At 50.7% G+C, this 21,492-nt stretch overlaps 1 protein-coding gene across 3 annotated transcripts in view; it reads right to left on the bottom strand.

Moving 5' to 3' along the window:
* The window catches only part of nfatc2a (nuclear factor of activated T cells 2a), a 20,217-nt gene extending 642 nt beyond the window's left edge, over positions 1-19,575 (bottom strand). The window contains exons 1-10 of one of the 3 annotated variants that reach the window (XM_035645564.2): positions 18,986-19,575; positions 15,929-16,859; positions 15,634-15,802; positions 13,486-13,688; positions 13,215-13,387; positions 10,408-10,548; positions 8,276-8,331; positions 8,023-8,155; positions 7,205-7,906; positions 1-1,378 (exon numbers count right to left, since the gene is read on the bottom strand). The exon at positions 1-1,378 is cut by the window's left edge and continues 642 nt beyond it. In XM_035645564.2, coding sequence (XP_035501457.2) covers positions 1,323-1,378; positions 7,205-7,906; positions 8,023-8,155; positions 8,276-8,331; positions 10,408-10,548; positions 13,215-13,387; positions 13,486-13,688; positions 15,634-15,802; positions 15,929-16,859; positions 18,986-19,043 — 2,622 coding nt within the window. In that variant the 5' untranslated portion in view covers positions 19,044-19,575 and the 3' untranslated portion in view covers positions 1-1,322. Of the gene's footprint in view, positions 1,379-7,204; positions 7,907-8,022; positions 8,156-8,275; positions 8,332-10,407; positions 10,549-13,214; positions 13,388-13,485; positions 13,689-15,633; positions 15,803-15,928; positions 16,860-17,426; positions 17,741-18,985 lie in introns of those variants that run through there. The other 2 variants (XM_035645562.2, XM_035645563.2) reach the window with 2 other exon arrangements.
* Between the last annotated feature and the right edge of the window lie 1,917 nt (positions 19,576-21,492).

Below are 21,492 nucleotides of genomic sequence, written 5' to 3'. Positions count from 1 at the left end.
TTTACGTCTCCCCTTTTTTTTCCCCCTTTACAATCATTTAAATGACACTTGGCACTTTTTAAAGGTGTACTCCTATTCACTCAGTGAAATATGAGCATATTACAAAAATATGTTTTGAAGCTACTGCTACTGCATTAGCACATCAGAAATCATCATCAACAGTAATCCGGCAGTTAAAGTAAATAAAACGTGCGCTCTTTGGTTTTTTTTTACATTGGAAAGTCTGAAGTTTCTGCACAGGCGGACGTTCGGCTCCGAGGACACGGACGGTCGGAGCGAGGTGGAATCAAAATCCAACGTGATTCAGACACGAAAACAATGCACGCGATAAAAAGCTTTGGATATTTTGCGTCAGACTGTGAAAATAGCCAACAGCTGTTGTTACAATCAACTTTAGGAGAAACGCAAATAAAACAGACAAAGTTAAAAAGAAGAAGAAGAAGAGAAAACCACCTTTAAATCTGAATGTACAACATCTCTCGCTTCCGCTTTCACGAGGCAAACCTTCAGATACATTTCTGAATGACGTTTTCAAAACAAAAACAACTCGAGCATAAAAATCATTTAGAAAATTGTGGAGCGACGCATCACAGGCCCGTGTGAAGCCGCTTTGGCGTTATCTCCTGAATATAATCCAATATGTATTTTTTTTGACGAACATAAAATGGTTTACATTATTCACATGACTCAATACAATATATATATTTATATATATATATATATATATAAAACAAAGCAAGTAACATTGACCCCCCCTGTTGTTGAAAACAGTGCATATTAAGGAGGCGTCACAATGGTTTCATTTGTGTATATGGTTAAAGGCAGCGTGCGTTTTCCCTTCTATTGGGAAACGAGATGAGATGATCGGCGGCGTGTAAAAAGTTACACCGACTACACACTTTGTGCAAGAAGAGTTGAAAACAAACAGATGAAGCTTTTGGTCACAAGAAAATATCTGATATGTCGTATCTGGCGGTGAATCTTTGGTGCGATATTGAAGCTGTTGCCAAAGAAATCTCCTTTAAACTTTCTCAGGAAACGTCTTCGTGACCGAGTGTCGAGGCAAAAAAACGCGTGCGGATTTTTAAAAAATTTTTTTATCGCAGGGACCAAAATGGCTGCTGCTACTCTAGGGATTTTTTATTTTTTATTTTGCCCTGATTTGATCTTTTGGAACCTGACGAGGAAGAAACGTTCTGATTGCTGGTGGAAGTGCGCCACCTCACAGGAAGGTAGAAGACTCGGTGTGTGTGTGTGTGTGTGTGTGTTTGTGTGTGTTGGGGGGGATAGGTTGTTGTCATTTCCTGCTCCTAGTCCCGCCTCTATGTCTGCCCTCTGGCCTGGACGCCCGTCAGATCCTTGCTTATGATCTCATTCACTGTAAAGCAAAGAGAGAGAGAGAGAGAGAGAGAGAGAGAGAGAGAGGGAGGGAGGGGAGAATTAGACAAAGGCAACATGAACGTCAGCGTTAATCCATTCAAATCCCGTCAATCTTGAAAGATTATATTCCCTCAATGCTGCTGTCAGAGAAGCATTCACGGAGTCGGACTGGGATTTCTGTGCAGGGCGACGCTGCATTGATATCGAGCAGCCACTAGAGGTAGAGCTTTGCAAAGAGCGTGTAAGTGATTACTTCCTGTTGCATGTGCGAACGTACACATCGACAGAAGAGGAAGGGAGGTTGAAGTGGAAACTTTGTCAGTGTCATGGTTCTAAAAATAGAGGCACGGCGAGCGGCGGCAGTGCGGTGGGGGAGGGGCGAAGAACCATTGTCATGCATTCAGGAAAAAGTCAAATATGGGATTTATGGATCATGATAACCCACTTTTTCACCTGTAAACCGCAGATTTATAGCAGCCGTGGCCCTCCGACGCGTGTTTCTGTTTGTGTGTGCCGGTGAAATAACTGCAGACACCCGAGCGGTGAAAGTGCAGTGGAAGTGTAACTGCCTACCACAACATCTGCTCGCACGCTCAAAGAGTGGAGGGCTGTCGACAGGTAGCGCTGCATTATGCAGGGAGGAACGCCAACTATGCGTACCGTGTCATCTGTCCAGATTTTTTGCCTCGGCCTCTGCTGTTTATCTGGGAGCCCCCGGGGGCCCGGAGGCCCGCTGTGTCGGGGGCCAGTGTGTACACTGGAGACATTGTGAGGGGCTGCCGGTGCCGCCGCTTCCACTGCGCCTCGGGGAACTCATTAGGGCCCGGCGATGAGTAATAGACGGATTTCAAAGTCGGGCCAAAAAAGCTCTTTGCCTCTAACCGCGCCGCCCGAGGGCACATCGCCGCCCGGGATTCTGTCGCCATGGCGAATGTGCCAAACGCCGGAGAGCTGCGAGGCCGGCAACTAACGATTTTTTGGATTAATCATCTCGAGGTTTCCCAAAACATCAAGGTGGTGTTCTGTTTTGTCCACAAACCAAAGACATTGGGTTCACCGTCACAGAGGAGCAAAGGAGCCAGGAAATATTCTCATTGACGAAGCTGAAATCAGAGAGTTTTGACTTCTACCGATTGATGGATTATCAAAATAGTGGGCGATTAATTGAGCAGTCCATTTTCTGATCGATTAACTGCTGCAGCTGCGCATCTGATTATTAGCATTGAGCAATTAAAAAATGCTGGAAGAAAAACTGTTAAAAGGTGATTTATTAAAAAAAACAGGAGCTGTATCCACTGCCAAACGCTGCGGAGGTTGGTGGAACTTTCTTCCCGGGCCGAGGTTTGATCTGTGCACAGTCTTGACTTACATGGCGGAGAAGGGGGGAATTGTGCAACTATCGGAACGCGCGTGAAATGAAATCAGACGCCATCTCGCCCGCACAACGGCTCGCCGCAAAAATTAGCCTTTAAAAAAAAAAAAAAAGGGGAACTGAAACGAGGTCATCAGTCAAGAGACAATTTGACCTGGGAGAGAGAAAATATTATTTCTAACTTTAATTATGGGAGTAGCAGCCCAGCGTTGCTCACGGCCCACAAACCGATCTTTGTCCGTGTCCCTCTGTCTTCGCTTCATGATCTGATCACTTGCAGATGTGGAGGAGCGGCGGCGGCGGCGGCTCGTCGCAGCCGCACAACAAGCGAGCGACAGTTGTGCGGCCTCGGGCAGCGTCGGAGGCGGGAAGCAGCCAAACCCGGGTGCCGGGGCTGTCGTCACAGCGTCAGCGTGCCTGTTTATTTTAGTCTGTAGTGGAATTCCCTCTGACACCTTATTCCTTAAAAGAGACCTTCATCTCCCCCAGCGGTGCCACGGGACTTTCTCCCCCCCCCCCTCCGCGCATAAAACGAGCCCAGAGAAGCAGCGGGAGAGCGCCGCAGCGGGGCGGCACACAGTGGGGCTTTACTGGGGCTCATGAAGGGTTGGCACGGGCCGGCGATTTGAGGCCGGCCGGGGGGGGGGGGGGGGGGGGGGGGGGGGCGACGACACTGAGGGCCAGTCTCCTCGGTGGGTGAGTGTCTGGCTCCTGAGTTCTGCACCAATGAGCTGCACTGTTTGACCGGCCCAACTGTGGGAGCTTGTACAGTAGCTGACTCAGTCGCCGCGCACTGCCCCTGCTGCGAGGGCCGGGAGGTGTGTGTGTGTGTGTGTGTGTGTGTGTGTGTGTGTGTGTGTGTGGGTGTGTGTCTCCAGGTATTTGCATGTTCATACACTGTGTTTGTGTGTGTGTGTGTGTGTGTGTGTGTGTGTGTGTGTGCGCACAGTGTGCTCACGTGTAACGCTCGACGGGATTCATCCGAGCGAGGCCGACGTGGGATCGCAGCGGCGGCGTGACGCCGGAGAAACCACAGGAGAAAAGTACGAGTGACTGGACAAAACCACCGAATCTAACCACACGTCCAGCGCGTCAGCGTCTTGAAACAATGCTCGCCGCACCCAGCCGTGTGTCCGGTGAAAGGGTTATCAGTTCCTCCTCTCTACATCGGCGGTGGATAGATCCAGTTCTAATGTGATTCCAATTGAAGAAAATTGAGGGGGAAAAATCGAATTCCTTTCCGTGCCAAAGGATATTCCAAAGTTCAGCCACAGTTAATACGGAGATCCAGCTGCCAGAGTTAGTCAACTGCGGTTTTCATATAAATATATAATCATATAATACATAAGTTCTTCTTCTTCTCGCCCCTTTTCCAACATGTAAAGTGTTGGACAGTTTCTTTGTGCTTTCATTGTTTGTGAATGTTACTTTTTTCTAAGTCTGTCCACTTGTTTCATTATTTTCTCAATTCAGTCCATGGGTGGGATCAAAGTGGGAGGCAGGTTTCGGAAAATTCGGGCGAAAAAAAGATATTAGCTGTGTGTGATTTAGTTACAACGGAGAGTTCAGAGATACAGAAGTTTCGCGGGAGTTCTACTGTTTTTCAAACTTCCTCAGTCAGAAATGAATAGACACCTCAGAATAGGGCTGGGCGACATTTGGCCGATAAATAATATCGCGATATAACAAAAATATACCGCGCTACCACAATATACATATAGCGATACTTTTTAAATCTCACAAAGGCACAATTCAACCCTTTGATGCAGACAATCACACCAGAATGAGGATTCTACAAGGCCCCGCAAGAATTAAAACATTCTTCAATCCTAATTATATTTATCAACGACATAATCAAGACCGCATGGACGTCAACGAAGTTCATTTTTGAGGAAGCCCCTGTGGGAGGGGCGAAATCCCCACCGATGCTCAAACGCACAGCAATAGCTGGTGCGCTTGTACACTGAACGACAAATCAGCGTCTTCAGGCGCCCGTCCCTGGCGGCCGTGGCACCATCTGGACAAGTCCTACGCTCTGTGTATTTGACCGAGGCCTTTCCAAAGGGGGTGGAAGTGAGCTGAGACTAATGCGCGTCCGCCCGGCTGTTGCTATGTGCTTTGTCTCTCCCGCCCTGATCTCTCTCTCTCTCTCTCCCCTGTACCTGCTGGAACAAATGTCACCTGCTCCGCTGCCTGCGGACTGTGTTCCACACCCACTAGATCTGTCACGCTCAGCCTTTGTAGAAAGGTTCTCTCTGATCCAACAAACTATGCGGCAAGCAGCCCGCCGTGCCAGACATTCTTCACCTGTGAGGGCGCAAAAGGAAAGGCAGGTTGCTACGCGCCTGATGAAGTCGAAGCGATGGGATGAAATAGAAGTGGATTTCACTCCGACGGGCTCGGTCTGGTACCGAGCACCGACCCGAGGCATGGGACCTCGTGTGAGGGCTGAAGATTAAAAGCCCTGTGTGTGTGTGTGTGTGTGTGTGTGTGTGTGTGAAGACTGTGATCCAAGTTTGGATTCGAAACCAAAAAAGACTTTCATTTAACACTCATCACCGAAGCTTCAGCCGCCTGTTTGACAGTTATTGACCACAACACCAGCCACGTTACCAGGATGCGGCATCGACCTTTCTCCACAAATGACTGCGGACCGGTGCACATGTCTCGATGAGTAATGTTGACAGTCTTGCTCTGGTGAGAGCGCGTTTGATGGGTCCTGACTCAAGTGATGGCTCTGTGGTCGGGATCAGAGTTCTACACCTTTTTCGCAGACAAACACAAGAGGGAATTTTCACTTATCTTCTCGCCCTTTGATTTGGGGGAGCAAAAACAAATGTTTTCAAAAAGGGGAAGTCCCCCCCCCCCCTTTGCGGTTTGTGATGCTGGACCCAACAGTGATGTCGGCGGGCGGATTATCACCTGCAGGAGTGACAAGGGGGGGTTTTCACATTCGGCATCACGTCATTATATCGTAGTCAGGGGTGAAGCACCAAATTCTGGGGCCCTGTACATAAGCAGTCTCTGTTTTTTTAAAGGGACCTTGGGAAGCTCAGTTGCCTTCATCACCTTTTTGATGATGGGAGGATCAAACCAGAGGTCCCGCAACCACTGTTCCTCCTGCTCCTCGCGACCCTGTTGATGTTTACTGCAGAGGGAAACCCTGCAAGTTCCATCCAAAAGACACAACCCCCCCCCCCCCATCGCTTTTATTTATTTATTTATTTTTTTAATCTTTTTTTTCTATTGAAACAAACACACACACACACACACACACACACACACACACACACACACACACACACACACACACACACACACACACACACACACACACACACACACACACACACACACACACACACACACACACACACACACACACACACACACACACACACACACACACACACACACACGTTCGCCTTTCCCTTTCCTGCAAAGTGCCCTCCACCCTCCCTCCTATCTTACAGGGATCAGGCTGGATTTCTGGAGGAGAGCAGCTGCACAGAGGAATTTCTCGTCGGCCAGATTGGCAGTGTCCGCGCGCTCGGAAAAAAAGCTAATCCTCTGGTGGGTTCCCCCACTGACTCGCGGGGCGCGAGGCCAAGGAGAGGCCCCGGCCAACTACAACAAACAAAGAGGCTTTCCCCAGCTCTCCCAGGCAGCCCGTTCCACTGTTTGACAATGGTTGCCATGGAGGTTGTTTTTCACTTCATAACAGTGTCAACATGTCCCGGCGGTCAGGAGAGTGACACTTTTTTTCTCCCTCCCTCTCTCGTCTTTAATGCCAGCGAGAGAGAGAGAGACACAGAGAGAGAGAGAGAGAGAGAGAAAAGCTCATTTCCTGACGAGCGGCGGTGCCAGACGAACCCCCGCGACCGGCAGCAGGGCGGAGCGGACGCTGCTGCTGAACGTGTGACGGCGACCTCGCCTGACTGACACACGCGGGGGCTCAAGAAGAAAGGAAACACGGCGCGCCGCTCCGTTCTAATTTGCAGAACCTTCGACCTGGAAAACCAGGAAGAGGCTCAACCTCTCGCCCGCTGCTGGATGTGGCCTGACATCAATTCAGCCAGGGGCTAATGAGGTTGACAAGCACGAGTATAAACATATGACTCATAATCCCTGTTATTTCCCCCTTGAGTGGAACCTAACTGCACCTCCTGGCGAGGATTGTTCTCACAGCGCGAGCGTGTTCTGTTGCCCTTGTCCAGAGAGCGCTACGCCGCCGCGTCGACCAGGATATGTTGTGGAACGGGAGACGGTGCCGATAACGTAAATATCCTTGGATTGTTCTTAATTGCTCTGTCGCCGTCTTATCATCCATCTCTCTCACACACACACACGCACAAAAAAAGAGAATTTGCACTTATCCACCACCTGTGTACTCTGAGCTGATACGGACACACAACACTCACACTCACACGGAGAATAAAAGCAACAACTTACACTCACCATCATCTAGGTAGGCCTGGTCCAAGTTCTCCTCCTTGACGGTCACCCTCCTCTGTCCGTCGGCCGGAGCCTCCATCTGTCCCGCGCCGGGGGGAGCCCGGCCTTTCTGCTGCCCCTTCGGCACGTAGGGCGGCTGCTGCTGGATCACGGTGGGGTAGTGCGGAGGCTGAGCGTGGGGGGGCGTGGGCGAGTGGGCCGCGGCCGGCTGAGGGGAGTAACCGTCGCAGTAGATGACCTGCTGGGTGTCGGACTGGGGAGCGCTGAGAGGCTGAGGGTCTCCTGCCCGGAGCAGGTGGTGGTTGGTGGGGGAGAACTGGATGATGGAAGGGTGCTGGCCCGCGCCGATGGGACCTACAGACGGCGCCGAGGAGCCCGTGTGCACCAGGACTGACCGGTGGGGGTCGGGCATCATCCCTCCCGTCTGCTGATAGAGGCCGGGGCCGCCGCTCAGACTCTTGCCGCCGCGGGAGTAGACGATGGCCGGGCTCTGCTGCTGGAAACGGGCGTCCTGGCTCGGAAGGCTGGAGCTGAGACGCTGGCAGGAGGCCATGCTGGAGACCAGGCCGCTGTCCGGGTGGAGGACGCCGCGCGGGCTGTGGTAGTAGGAGTGAGGGGATAAGCCCAAGATCTGCGGCATGGCGAAGCCCATGTGGTCCGCTTCATACTCGTCTATGGGCTCCGACTTGATGGACGGAGCTGTTAAGAAGATCAAAAGATCAAAAGATCAAACTCGCTGACGTGGGGGGAAGGTTTGCACTCACATCCGTAAGTGTTATCTGACGGTTTTACATCGGAGGTCCCGGTGTTCTTACATGCCAGGGGTGTGTAGGTGAAATGCTGGGGCTGGCTGCGCTTCCTCTTGCCGTTGATGACGTAGAAGTTCACTTTGACTGAGTGGCAGGCGGACGAGTCGCGGTAGGACGGCACCTCCACGAACAGCATGCTCTGCGGGGACAGAACGGAAAAACGCTGAAACCGATCTTCCCTCTTTGAACTGGCCGGCGAGTTCGCCGAGCATTTGAGGGGAACGGTGCGGTGCGTGGTAATACTAATACTAATACGTACAGGCTGGCTCTTGTCTTTGTCCACGGTTGCTTCCATTTCCCAAATTTGCTGCCCGTCTAGAAGGAAGCGGAGAGAGGGAGAGAGAGAGAGAGAGAGAAGGTGAAAACCCCCCGATCTCAGTCGAACAAAGTGTGGTGATTATCTCTCTGCGGTAAAGTCAGGCTGATGGTTTCAAGATGTACTCTGCAGCAGTGCAATGGTGCCGATCTTGAGCCTGCAAATTAGGGAAAATGCTGAATCCCGACAAAGGGAGGAATGTCCTTCCTCGGATCTCTTAAAGCACATTTTAAATCACATGCAAGACAACCCAACAGCCGCCCGGTGACACCTTGACGTTTCTCAAGCCACTTCCTGTCACGGGGGTGTGGCTGTCTGAACTCGCCCGAACGTCCCGCCAGTCCCGTGCGGGCGCAGCAGGCGGCCTCCTGTCCGCGTGAGCTGCGTCAAGACGTCACCGTCGGCGCGTCCCTGCACTTTGAACACCCGCCGCGCCGGTGGAAGACACACCTGTCTCCAGTGGAATGCGGCGCTGCTGGCAGAGCGTTAATGTGTTTTCACGCGGGGAGGCAGAAACGCGCCAACGTCGGCTGCGACGAGAAACCGCGAGCGTTTTGGAGCCCGCTGGCGATGGTATCGGCCTGCGGCCTCGCGCGGCGTACGAAAGTCGAGAAAAACCCGAATGTGAGATGTGCAACTCCGCGCGCCGCCGGACACATGCCACGACACGTGCGGCAGGGAGAGCTCTGTTTGGATGTTGGTGGAGGTGGGAAACCCTCTGTCAAAACGGCAAAACTAAAAACACATGGCTGAAATGAGTCAGTTATTAGGAAGGGGGGGGATTCCACACGTGTTGCCAACCTCAGCTTCACTTTTTATGATCAACTCTCTCCCCCTCTCCGGCAAAACATGAGGACAACTGCTCTCTTGGCGCCCGCGCCGCGTTTGTTTGCGTTTTGTTGCAACTCTACTCCAAGGGATACCCCGACTCATGTTCTCCCCTCTGGAGATAGTTGTGTGTGGACGTGGAAATAAAAAAAAAAGGGGGGAGGGGGGGGTGGGGTGCAGGAGAAAGAGGCTTGACTTGGCCTGCGGACGCTTTCCTTCCCTCCTCGTCCAGGCACCAGAGCCAGGGGCGGCTCGAGCCAGAGGCAGCTGTCTCTCCCCCCGAGGGGTCTCGCAGCTGCGCGGAGTCCAGACAACTTTTGTGTCATAGAGAAACTCTCCAAAACAACGGCAATCCCTCTCCGTAAGAGCTCTTTTTCCGTCTCTGTCTCACTAGCCATAACTGCCATGTGTCGTAACACGGCAGCAGGGAACCCCGTAACAGAGGCGGGGGGGGGGGAGAGTAGCCTCCGTGTGCGAGTCCAAGTTCTTTCTTTTTTTTTTGAAGTCGAGGTGGCCCGTGGAGAGTCGGCGTCTAAAACAGCCAAGCTCTCCGCTCTCAGACGGGCAGCGGAGTCAGTGACTCACAATATCAGACAGTCGGATAAAAAGAAACTTTTTTTTTTTTTTTTTTTACATAACTGTCCATCGCAAAGAGCCTTCGAGGCTGAACTGCAAATGCAGACGTGGCCATGACCTACGGCAGGTGATGAACACAAGCCTGACAACGACACTGTTCTCTCCACCGATAGCGTCTTTGAGCTACGCTCTTTTAGCAAAGGATTGGAAAAGAGGCACATTTCGATTGCTCCCGCCGACAATGACCCTAATAGGCCTATTTTTTTCTTCTCGATTTAATCCCTTTGCGATGCACTGACGGTGAGTGCGAGCGACGTGCACGCGGGACAACATTTCATGCGACGGGCAGGTCCACACATTAATCGCACAACAAAGGGGCCATCTGAGATGTGATAAGACACCACGGGTGTCAGGGAAGAAGGAGAAAAGGGCAAAGGGAAGTCAGGCAGCGGCGTTATCGCTCGGATCATGCAAATAACGCACGCGGCCCCGTCCATACAATGACGGTGGTGAAACGTGAACTTGTTGCACTGGTGAGTCACCAGCTATTACCACTGCAGTTGTGTCGACACTATGTTGTGTGACAGCGGAACAGAGACGCCGGAGGTAATTGGAGGTTTGGCAACGTCATCAGTCAGCGAGTCTTGTTCGCAGAGTCGAGTGATGCTCACCCTGGGTTTTCTCCAGAAAGATGACCTTGGAATCGGAGCTGAAGTTCTGCCCGGTCAGGATCATCTGCTGGCCGCCCAGGACGGAGCAGCTGTCCATGTCCTGCTTCTCCACCATGGGAAGCTCGTGTGCCGAGCGCTGAGCTGTAAGAGACGCACAGAGGGGGAAACCAGAAACGATCAACAAAAAGAAAAGGAAAAAGGATGAACTAGAATGGCCGAGGTCAAACGGTCCCCCTTGAGTTCACTCGAGCCGCACAAAGTTGCACTCGCACGTCGATATCCGTCAGCTGAAAACATGAATTATTACATATGTTGGTCGGCAGGATTACGGAAAAGCTACTGAACAAACTTCTTCAGAACTTAGTGGAAGGATCGGACATGGGCCAAGAAGGAACCCATAATGTTTTGGCACAGATTCAGGATCACATTCTTTAAAAACTGGGAAGCAGGAGATTTTTTTTTGGACATTTTCACCAATTTCCCGGTAAAATAGATTGATTGGATTTTGATTCAGGCATATTTTTAAAGGGACTTGGCAGAGGTGTGCGCTTTGCTGAGTTCTAGTTCCCTGATAAATTAGTGAACTTAGCACTTTGAGATTGCTTTTGGCAATGAAAAGTGCTCTATTAATGAAATTTATTATTGTTATTATTGTAGTGAAAATGTAAAATAATCCCCCCAATGTTAAAGAAAATAAAAATCCTGGATCCGCCCCTTTGTCCAGATCCATGCCAACGTCTGTGACTGTTCGTTGGACAAAGCACCTTCGACTCCTGCCGGTAGCATGTCACTGTCACTGTTTATTGAAAATAGTAAAGAGATTTATTGACAATTAAAATAATGATTTACCGCGCGCGCACTTCCAAACAGCCTTTCGCTCTGCTCGACAGCGGGAAAAAAAAAAACATTCCCCGCTTCACTTTCAAAGCTCTGTTTCGGTTTCTCGCAAGTGGCACTGTTTTACCATAAAGCGGTGATGCTGAGTCATTCAACAGCCAAAGTCCTCGCTTTCAGTTCACAACGTACAGTAGAGGAGAGGCGACGAGGGAGAAATGAACGGGACTCAAAACGATGATGCAATACATGCTACGTACTGCGTGTGAAGCTTTACATGTTCAATATTGAGTGGCTAGAAAAACACTTGACGAGCTCACAGATCCCAAACTGTATGTCAGGCTAGGTTTTTGTGAAATGTGCATAGAGTGATGCATTGAAATATTTGCATTTGATGGAAGGTTTGCATGTCGAAGTTGACATCACATAAGTGAAGAGCTCTGTGAAACAGTCATAGACTGTTTTTGGACGCAGAAAGTGAGGCCAACGCTGAAGTTACTAAAACCTGTATTCTCTGGAACGACCAGCAGAGGGCGACTCCACTGGTCGTGAAAACAAGTCTAGGAGAAAATGATTGTACTTCTCACTTGATTGATAACAATCAATCTCTAGTTTCAAGTCTTCTTCAGTAAAGCATGATGTTCATTTAGGAAACTGTGGTCCAATTTATAGTCAAACAGACAATAAAGCCACGCATTGGAGCGTGTGTGATACAGTGTGATTGACAGTCAGAACCGTCCAATGAGGTGCAGGTCGCAGGTGCGGCTGGACGTGCTGCTCTCCGTAAAAGGCCCCACCCCCCCAGCTCCTCCAATTATGGTTACTTTCGGTTGTCAAGAAACCAAGAAGGCGCTGGCCAAAATGCTAAACTCGAGGCCTTTAACCAATCAGCAGCGCGCACACACACCAATGGGTGACGCCACGACGGGTTGTCACTTGGATACAGTGCAGTCCTTTACTGTACATGGTTCAGTTTGTAGTGTAGAGGAAGAAGACGCATAAAGCTACTCGAGGAAAAACGTTTATGTTGAAAGGATTAATGTCACGCGAAACTGTTACTGCAGCCGTGGGCTCTGGACACCGACGGGCGGCTCCGCTGCCTGTTCGTTCACCTGAGAGCTGAGGTGTCGACAAACAGAACGCCGTGACCTTTGAACAGATGGCGCAGGCGTCACTGTGAGCAGCTGAAGTTCATTACACACGACAGACGGGTCGGTGACTCCCGTTCTGCCCTCATCTCGTGCTCGCAATCGCAAAACAGACAGGAAATGACGATTATAAAAAAATAAATGTTATTATATTCCGCATCGTGTTCTTTATGCAAGCACTGTATCGCACTGATAAGAGGGATGTTAGGGTCTTGACCAGTGCGTTGGTCAAGGCGAGATAAACGGACCTTTTTTGTTTGAGTTTTGATTACACCAGGTGCTTTAATAACTCTCTCACTCACACACACACACACACACACACACACACACACACACACACACACACACACACACACACACACACACACACACACACACACACACACACACACACACACACACACACACACACACACACACACACACACACACACACACACACACACACACAGGTGTACCCAAACACAGACTTTACCACCGCAGCCGTACACAGACACTGACACATGCAGCGCTCCGCCTCCTGGATGGAAGCCCCGGTGGCATAAAGACATCTTTGTGCGCGGCGCTCTGGACTATCAGCCCGGGCTCCAAACTCATTTGAATGCGAGTTCCTTTTTTTTTTTAACACTTTTTTTTTTTTTTTTTACACTTTTTATGATGTTTATTTTGTATAAAGTTTTGTTAATGTCACGAAAACCCCGGCAGTTTGAAGCACACGGTGGGGGGAGTTCACAAAGACGCCACTGTATTGGGCTCTTGGCAACGTCGTTCAAGATGAGGGTTTTTTTCTTTCTTTTTGAAGTATTTCATGTGTGAGTTTCTTACAGCACTCGATGGGATGCGAGGCCACTTGGAGAGAGACGTGCTGTCCGCCGGGCTGAGGTATGTGCACACGGAACACGAGGCGAACGCGGGTGTTTTTCCGGCCGACGTCCGTCTCGCCCTTCCTCAGCTCGATGTCGGCGTTCCTGAGCTTCAGGATCCCAGCGCAGTCGATTCTATGACGCGGGATAAAAAACAATTGAAGCAACAATTGCAAAATGCGTCTTCTTTTTTTTAGTTTTTTTAAAAAAGGGACGAGTTAAGACATTCTCACATTGCTTTCATGTTGTTCTTTGGCTCCAGGGGGATCTCCAGGACTTTGGTGCCGTTGATGATCTTCTCGAAGCTGGTGGTGGTGACGGTCTTGCCGGTGATGCGGTGGACTTGGTAGAAGGCGTGCGGCTTGAGGATGCGCTCGTCTGCCGTGCCGATGAAGATCTGCAGGCCGAGGGGCTCCTTGCCTCTGTAGCCGTGTAACTGCAGACGCACGAGAACATGTCAGACTGTTAGTTCACTCGAAAACCTTCCGCTGTCAGGCAACGGAGCGGTGATATAGCGAAGGAAACGTTCGAGTCACTTTGAACCGGTTGTGTTTCTCTGTGTAGCCTCTTGTTTCCAACTTTTAAATTTCCAGATGTTGTTTCGTCCCGTCCCCCCCCCAGAGGCGGCTAATCAGTGTCAGACCCCCGTGTACAGTAAGAGCACGAGTCTTCCCTCTGCAGCCTTGAACAGGAGCTCACAAGCTCCAGCCCTCGTAACCGCTCTTTCATAACTGGATGAAGAATCTAACAGGGGTCCTGTTTCTCTTTTACTAAGGGAACTGAAACTGACATGAACAGGTGCCTGACACATCTGGCATCACACCTCCTTCAATGTCCTGCTGCAGAAACTAAACAAAAAAACCCTTTAGATGGGTGATACTGTGAACTGGAGACCGCCGAGAGAGGCAGAGAGACGATACTTTTTAACCTGAGAGTGTCTCCTGAGGAAACCTGCAAGAAAACCACAAAGCACCGACGTGCATCTAAACGCCGGTTTTGTTTCGAAACCGTGTGTGTAGTGCATAACCTATATCACAGAGCCACGTGTTTGCAGAGCGGCGGAGCAAAAACACTACAGGTAACCTTGCTCTTCACTCTCTCAAGACAAGAGAGAGAGAGAGAGAGAGAGAGAGAGAGTTCCTTTCAATTGTGATCAGAAAAAAGGAAGAAAGAAAAAGAACGTTTGTAGAAACGATGATCTAAGCGGACGTGAGTGTCAAGACTTACGCCGCTTCTGGATGTACGCAGAAAAACGATGGCAACATCAACATGAATGAGTACGCCGGGTCCATTTCCAGGTGGCGTGCTGACACACACACACACACACACACACACACACACACACACACACACACACACACACACACACACACACACACACACACACACACACACACACACACACACACACACACACACACACACACACACACACACACACACACACACACACACACACACACAGAGCGAAAAAGAGAGGGAACCGACTGCAAACACTCCACAGGCCATGTGAGTGGACGGCCGGTTGCCATGGCAGTGGCAGGAGCAGTGAGTCATGACAGACACCAGTGTAGGAAAAGTAAAGTGGAGGCTGCAAGGCTCGGGGAGGGGGGGAGAGAGAGAGAGAGAGGGAGAGAGAGAGAGAGAGAGAGAGAGAGAGAGAGAGAGAGAGAGAGAGAGAGAGAGAGAGAGTGTAGAGGAGAGGAGAGGAGGAAGGAAAAAACATAGAGAGCAAAGGAGGAGAAGAGGAGGAAGGGAAAGACGAGGTGAAGGAGTGCAGCCGCGGCTAACCGGGCCTGACCATCTGATTGGCCTGGCAGAGCGGGCAGAGCTGACCTCAGGGTGAGGCCTTTTGGGGATGGGCAGAAAGTGGAAAAAGGAGTCCCTATACTATCACTAAACAAAAACAGCTTTGACACGTCGCCATGGTGACGCACAGGAAAAAAGAAAAAGGGAAAAGGGGAAGTTGAACCCTGCCTCGGACAATGTAGTCAAACAGAAGTGTGTCACAGCTGAGCTCCGTGTTTTGACTGTACAAGAAATAATAGCCAACCTCTCTTTTTTCTACCCCTTCCGATTTCCAATAATCTCAACCGCAGGCATTATTATTATTTAAAAAAAAAAGAAGGTATTTCAACAACTTTCACTCATCGGCTTGCTCTAGTGCCGAGACCACACATCGTGAACAAACCGGGGCGTGAAGAGGAAGTTGAGGGACGACGTGAACACAGACCTGTTTGTGTGGTTGGGGGGGGCAGACTATTTCAAGCCGGAGGGCGGAATTTAAAAATAGCGCGTCACACACGTCTGGGGGTCAGGACGTGATCTATGACCCTTTCTCGTGAGCGGAGAAGGGGGAAGAGTCTGGCCCTGTTGCGTACCTGTACGACAGGATGTCCTCCTGTGGGAGCTTTGACCGCGCCCCTGCTCCCCTCCGTCTCATAGTGGGCCCTGTGGTGCGGCTTGGGCTGCACGTCAATGTGCAGCTCGTACTGGTCGGTGCAGCGGGGCATCGGCCACTCCAGCGGAGGGAGAGAGGCCACGGGGATGCTGCAGGACGGCAGGGATACAGGAAAGGAACGTAAAGCCCACAAACGAATGACCAACGCAGCGTGGGAGTTTGTCTGGATGTTGGCGTTGTAAAACCAAAACAGCAATAAACTCTGGTCAGCTTACCTGCAGATGCTGGAAACCAGCGGCTTGGACCACATTTGGGGGATGACGAAGAACGGCTCGGCGGCGGGTTTGGTTTTTATGTCCTGGTCGCAGGAAACCAAGTAGTTCCCCTCTCCGTGGTTCTCTGGGTACAGGGTGTAAACCTGGTTGGACGTCTTGACTATTTTGGTGGGCACCAGGCCGGGCTGACCGGCGCCAAAACCGTTCATGGCATCGGCGAGGCTGCTGTGTGTATAGTGGGCACCGATGTTGTGCTCCTCGTGGCCACTGTGGGGGGAGGGGCTGCGGGAGCGGTGTCCGGGGACCAGGCCTGGGTTCCTGTACATGTCGTAGGTGCGCTTGCCCTGCGGGGAGGTGGAGCGGGAGCCAGCCCTGGGGGAGGGCGAGCGGTGTCCCAGGCCGTCCTCGGCTAGGCTGGTGCGAGGTGAGGTGCCCGGGGAGGTGCGCGGGGAGCCAGTGTGGATGTTCTGCAACCGGGGGCAGAGGTCTCCGGGGTTCTGGCCGCTGCTGGGGGACACGCAAGGGGACGCCCAGGGGGAGTAGCTCTCCGAGTGCCAGCTGGTGGAGGAGTTGCTGCTGGCGGGACTCAGGCACTGGGGCTCGCGGTAGGCGAGGTTCTCATGGCCGGGCACGGCGAGGGTGGGCCTGGGGCTAATGTTCAGCTGGTGGTTCTGCAGGGGGTCGCGACCATGGTTGTAGTGCTCGCGGGAGGGCGTGATTTCAATCCTGGGGCTCAGAGCCAGGCCCGCGGGCCGCGCGCTGTCCAGGTAGTTTCTGGCCTCCTGGTTGTCATATCCCGAGAGAACCTCGGCGCTGTGCTCGCCGTAGGGCGGGCTGCAGGACTTGAGGCCGTACGGCGAGGCCTCGGCCAGGGGGAACGCCTGCTCAGACGCAGGGCTGAGGACTTTGTGAGTCGCAAGGTTGGGGTCATCTGCAGGGGGGGGGGGGGGGGGGGGGGGGGGGGGGGGGGGGGGGGGGGGGGGGGGGGGGGGGGGGGGGGGGGGGGGGGGGGGGGGGGGGGGGGGGGGGGGGGGGGGGGGGGGGGGGGGGGGGGGGGGGGGGGGGGGGGGGGGGGGGGGGGGGGGGGGGGGGCAGAGATTAAAACTCATCAACAACACAATAACATAATATATTTACCAAAAAAAACAAAAAAACATGTCATAACCACAGATGTTTCCCATTATTCCAACACTTCACTCCACGAGACTGCTCAAAATCATTAACTTATTTTTCCCCTTTCCCCTCCATCAGCTGGAAACGCCTCTGCGCGTTGACCTGCTCTCACGTGGTGTATTGGAAGTGAGAACCCGCATCAAGAAGTCTGTCAGACTGACTTCCTGTTTGCCCATGTTTTCCCCATTCACACGAACAAACCTTACAGGCCGAGTGTATTCATATTTATACACACACACACACACACACACACATTAAGAAATGAAAGAACAAACAACCCCACAGTGAGTTGGAGTCGGCTCGGGTCGCTGAGCCTCGGACAAACCTTGGTCTCCCCCCGCGAAGTCGCTGCAAGGGCGCTCGTATTCAAACAAGTACTCAAACTCCAGATCCTCCTCGGGGAAGTGGACTCGACTGAGCTCGTCCTCCAAGTCGGTCTCGTCGTAAAAAGAGGTCATCTCTCCCCTCGTCCCTCGTCACGGACGCGCGGCTGAAGGTGTCGGCGGCACCGTGGTGTGTGGGTTGGTCTTCTTTTCTTTTTTTTTTTATTTCGTTGCGGGGGGGGGGGAGAAACAAGTGTCAAGTGATGCACCGGCGAGCTGAAGTTTCCTGTTCGAGTCGCTGTCGGACGCGGGGAGGGAGGGAGGGAGGGGGGAGGCGGCGCTTCGTGCGCGCTCGGATCACCTTCGGATCGCGCCTCCTCCAAGCCGACTCGCCGGTGAGAGCAAAAGGAAAAAGAAGTGTTTGGAAGTGAAGAGTGACTCGACCGGGGACCGCTCGACAGACACGACGGGGCCGCCTGGTGCGTGCTGCCCCCGGGTGTCTGACATGTCGCGGTGACGCACTGCGCGCGCCTCTCCACCTGTGACGCGCTGCGCGCGCCTCTCCACCTGCGCCGCGCCGCGCCGCGTCGCCGCTCGCCGCTCTTGTAGTGTGCACACACGTCGCGAACGGGTCGCTTCCGAAACATTGATTTTTATGCACCTTTTTTTTTCTGACAGTCTTTCCCCTTCCGCGTTATGGATTTGATTTCTTGTCGGATCGTTATTTGGCATTCAAAAAAAAAAAGGGCTTCTGCCGAGGGAATCCCCACAGTTTTACGCACGACGCAGCTCACTGTACGGCGGGGCGTTCCCTCCATGAGTTGTAGCCTCACACACGCCCACACACGCACACGCGCACACACACACACACACACACAGGGCTCATAGCCGACTGGAAATGCTCTGTCAGCAAAAAAAAAAAGGAAAAAAGAAAGAAAAAAACGACAGATGTGCACCACGAAATGTCCATTTTTCAAAAATGTTTTCACGGTGTGAAATGCAAATTATTATAGAACCTTCTTAATCACAATGGGCATTAAACATCTGAGGAAGTATTTGAGCTGTAACACACACGTAACAAGCATTGAAAAACACATCAGCTGCACCACATTTGACTCTTGGCATGATACTAATATGGCCAAACATGTTCATTGTGTGAGTCAGGTGGGCTCAAGTGACTTTCTCCCCTTGTTCTCAAGCCTGTACACTGATTAAACAGACCATGAATAAGAATTCGAAGTTTGATAGACCTTCATATCTTATATCATACCATTCCCATTATTTTTTTACGAATCTAAAAAAGTCTCTTAGATAAAGATTAGAATTAAGATAATGAGTTCTTCGCAGATAAAATTGAAGATTGCCAAGTTTGTAATTCATCGCTGTTAAAAATAAATAAATCACTGTCTCCCCCCCGAGGACCGTTGGTGTTTCCCTGTGATGCCATCCATCCCAACTGTCACCAAAATCCCCATCAGTCACAACCACCACTGCCACTGTCTCTATCAATGAGAAATCAAATGGGTTTGATTACCAGATAATCACAACACTTCTGCAGTACCTTGATCCATCGACCTCATGGTGTGGTACTGCGCCAGCCTCCAAGACTCTCTGAACATCTGGAGAGAGAGAGAGGGGGGAAAAAAAAGAAGAAGAAAAAAAAAAAAGAGCCGAAGAAAAAAAAAAAAGAAGAAATAAAATTAAATTAAAAAATAATAAAAATGAACTGGTGGGAAGAATTAAAAAAAAGAAAAAAAAATCACTCTCCTCTAACGGGCATAGCAGAAGAAAGTGCCCTCAGTTCAAGGAGACGAACTCGTTCAAAAGGCTTCGGCAGCTGCGCGTAAAAGTTCTCTTCAGAAAACGCGCAGTGGCGTCGGCTCCGGCAGCGGCTCTGCGTCTGAGGTCCCTCTTGCGAGGAGGATCCACTTTGAGCACCGAGAGCGGCTTCCTTCCTCGCTCGGGGTGTTTATAATGCTCCAATGCTGTAAAATAACGGGATTCCCTCAGTGTTTCCTCCTGTTTGTGCGCCTTCGCCATGGAAACCTGGAGCCGGTCCATGTCGGAGACTCAGGGCTTTCCTGCAAAGCCCCACACTCAGGAATCCATGACGTCTCCGGCCCCTGCGCGCCAAGGCATTTCTGCGGGCCGCTCTCAGACAGTAGCGCACAAGAACCTCATTGTGGGGACGAAGGAATTACTGTAGGACACCGAGGGAGAGAGAGAGAGAGGGAGGGAGGGAGAGAGAGAGGGAGGGAGGGAGGGAGGGAGAGAGAGAGAGAGGGAGAGAGACATAGTCCTAAAGTTTGATTACAGGACACACTACATGCAATTGACTTAACACAGTTTACTGTTCTACTTCAGTTTTAATTTCCAATTTGTAAATATACCAGACTGATTAAAAAAAAAAAATTAAAAAAGGAAGAAGAAATAGAAGAAGGGGGGAATTACGACTTTTGTTTTAAACATGGACTATAGAGAATTCCATTGTTCCCATCGAGGGGAAAGGAGCTGCCATCCATCTTCACGTCCCAATGGAAATTTGCAGCATCTTCTCCGGCTGGATGAAACAAGACAAGCCTACTACATGGACTGACCCCAGTGCGGTCACGTGGACGACTTCTCCATTGCAATAAAAGTTATATAACGTCGTATCCAAGGAGACAAAGGGAGGAGGGAGGGAGGGGGATTTTTATTTTGGATCCATGTGTGTTAAGACTTCTAATGTAGTTTCCTCACCTTTGTGTTTCTACATCCAACTTCATTTTGCTGCTTATGAGCAACCCCCCGCCCCCCCCCCCCCACCACAACCCCCCACAGCCCCTCACAAGTACTTTAAATGAGTTCTGCTTAGAGTATCATGCTTAAGAGAGAATTATTTTCTTCATGTTTCTTTAAGTAGTCCCGAGGTATTATTATAATATTAATTACAAACCAAGAACACTTTTAATCCCATGCCTTTCCCCCACCCTTGGGCCCTGGGTAGTCTGCCCCCCCCCCCCCCCCCCCCCCCCCCCCCCCCGTGCTACGCCCATGTACCAGAGGTCACAGAGACGTCATACTGTCGGAGTCGCAAACGAGAACAATCTTTGGAATAAATCACATGAATATCTCTCGTGTAACTGTGTATAATTAGGTGTTTTACAGTGAACTCTACCACGCTACTTTAAATCCCAGCGCTTCTGGCAAACAATCGGCCGGTAAATCCTTACACACTGACTCAAGTTTCACTTTATGTGCTGCAAAGTACAGCGTCGCCTTGAGAGGTCGTGAAGAATTGGGAAGCGGAGGAAAGTCGAGCTCTCGCCTGTTGAGGTTCCCTTTTTAATTTCTAAATGGATTGTGAATTTTTTTTTAAAACAAACTTTGGGAGGAGCGAGTCTGACGTTTTAACGCCGTAAATATCCGATGACTGCAACAGGCCTCCTGTTTTATTAGAGCTGAAAGATGTTTGAGCATCAGCAGCGACTCTCTTTGTGTTTGACAGATGTTCATTGTGCTCATCCTGTAAACTGCCACTGTTTTAGATTCCCAGGTGATGAACTGATGAGGAACTGACATATACAGATAAAGTTTACTCAATATTGTTGCTTAAGTCCAGAAAGCAAAGCCTTTTAAACAACTAGAATGACCCTCAGTGGAACGCACACCTCCGTGTTTTTGAAGCCAGCATTTCACTAATTCAATAATAACATTTCCAAATGAGTATGTAGATTCATATTGACAAAGATTAAGAGATGGGTTCGATATTTCATACTCAAATACAGATTTGTATGCAAATATGCTTTATCGTAGAGAACTTAGATTGGCATCATGAACCTATATAGGGCTCTGTCCAAATGACTAATACGCCTCTAAAGATCAAGACATAATATTCTATATGTTAATCAACCTATTATATCTTGTTTGTTGATAACTATTAAGTTGTTTTGTTGGTGGTCAGTGAATTTTTAAGACACTTGTACAAAGCCAGGCTAGCTGTTTCCCCGTTTACAATCTTTCTGCCGCGTTCCATTATACCTCGGAGCTCGGAAGTCGGGGTGGTGACTTTCCTCCGACCTTCCGAGT

The sequence above is a fragment of the Scophthalmus maximus genome, chromosome 3, assembly GCF_022379125.1.
Source record: "Scophthalmus maximus strain ysfricsl-2021 chromosome 3, ASM2237912v1, whole genome shotgun sequence".
Lineage (NCBI taxonomy): Eukaryota > Metazoa > Chordata > Actinopteri > Pleuronectiformes > Scophthalmidae > Scophthalmus > Scophthalmus maximus.
This window is presented reverse-complemented; position numbering and strand designations above follow the sequence as displayed.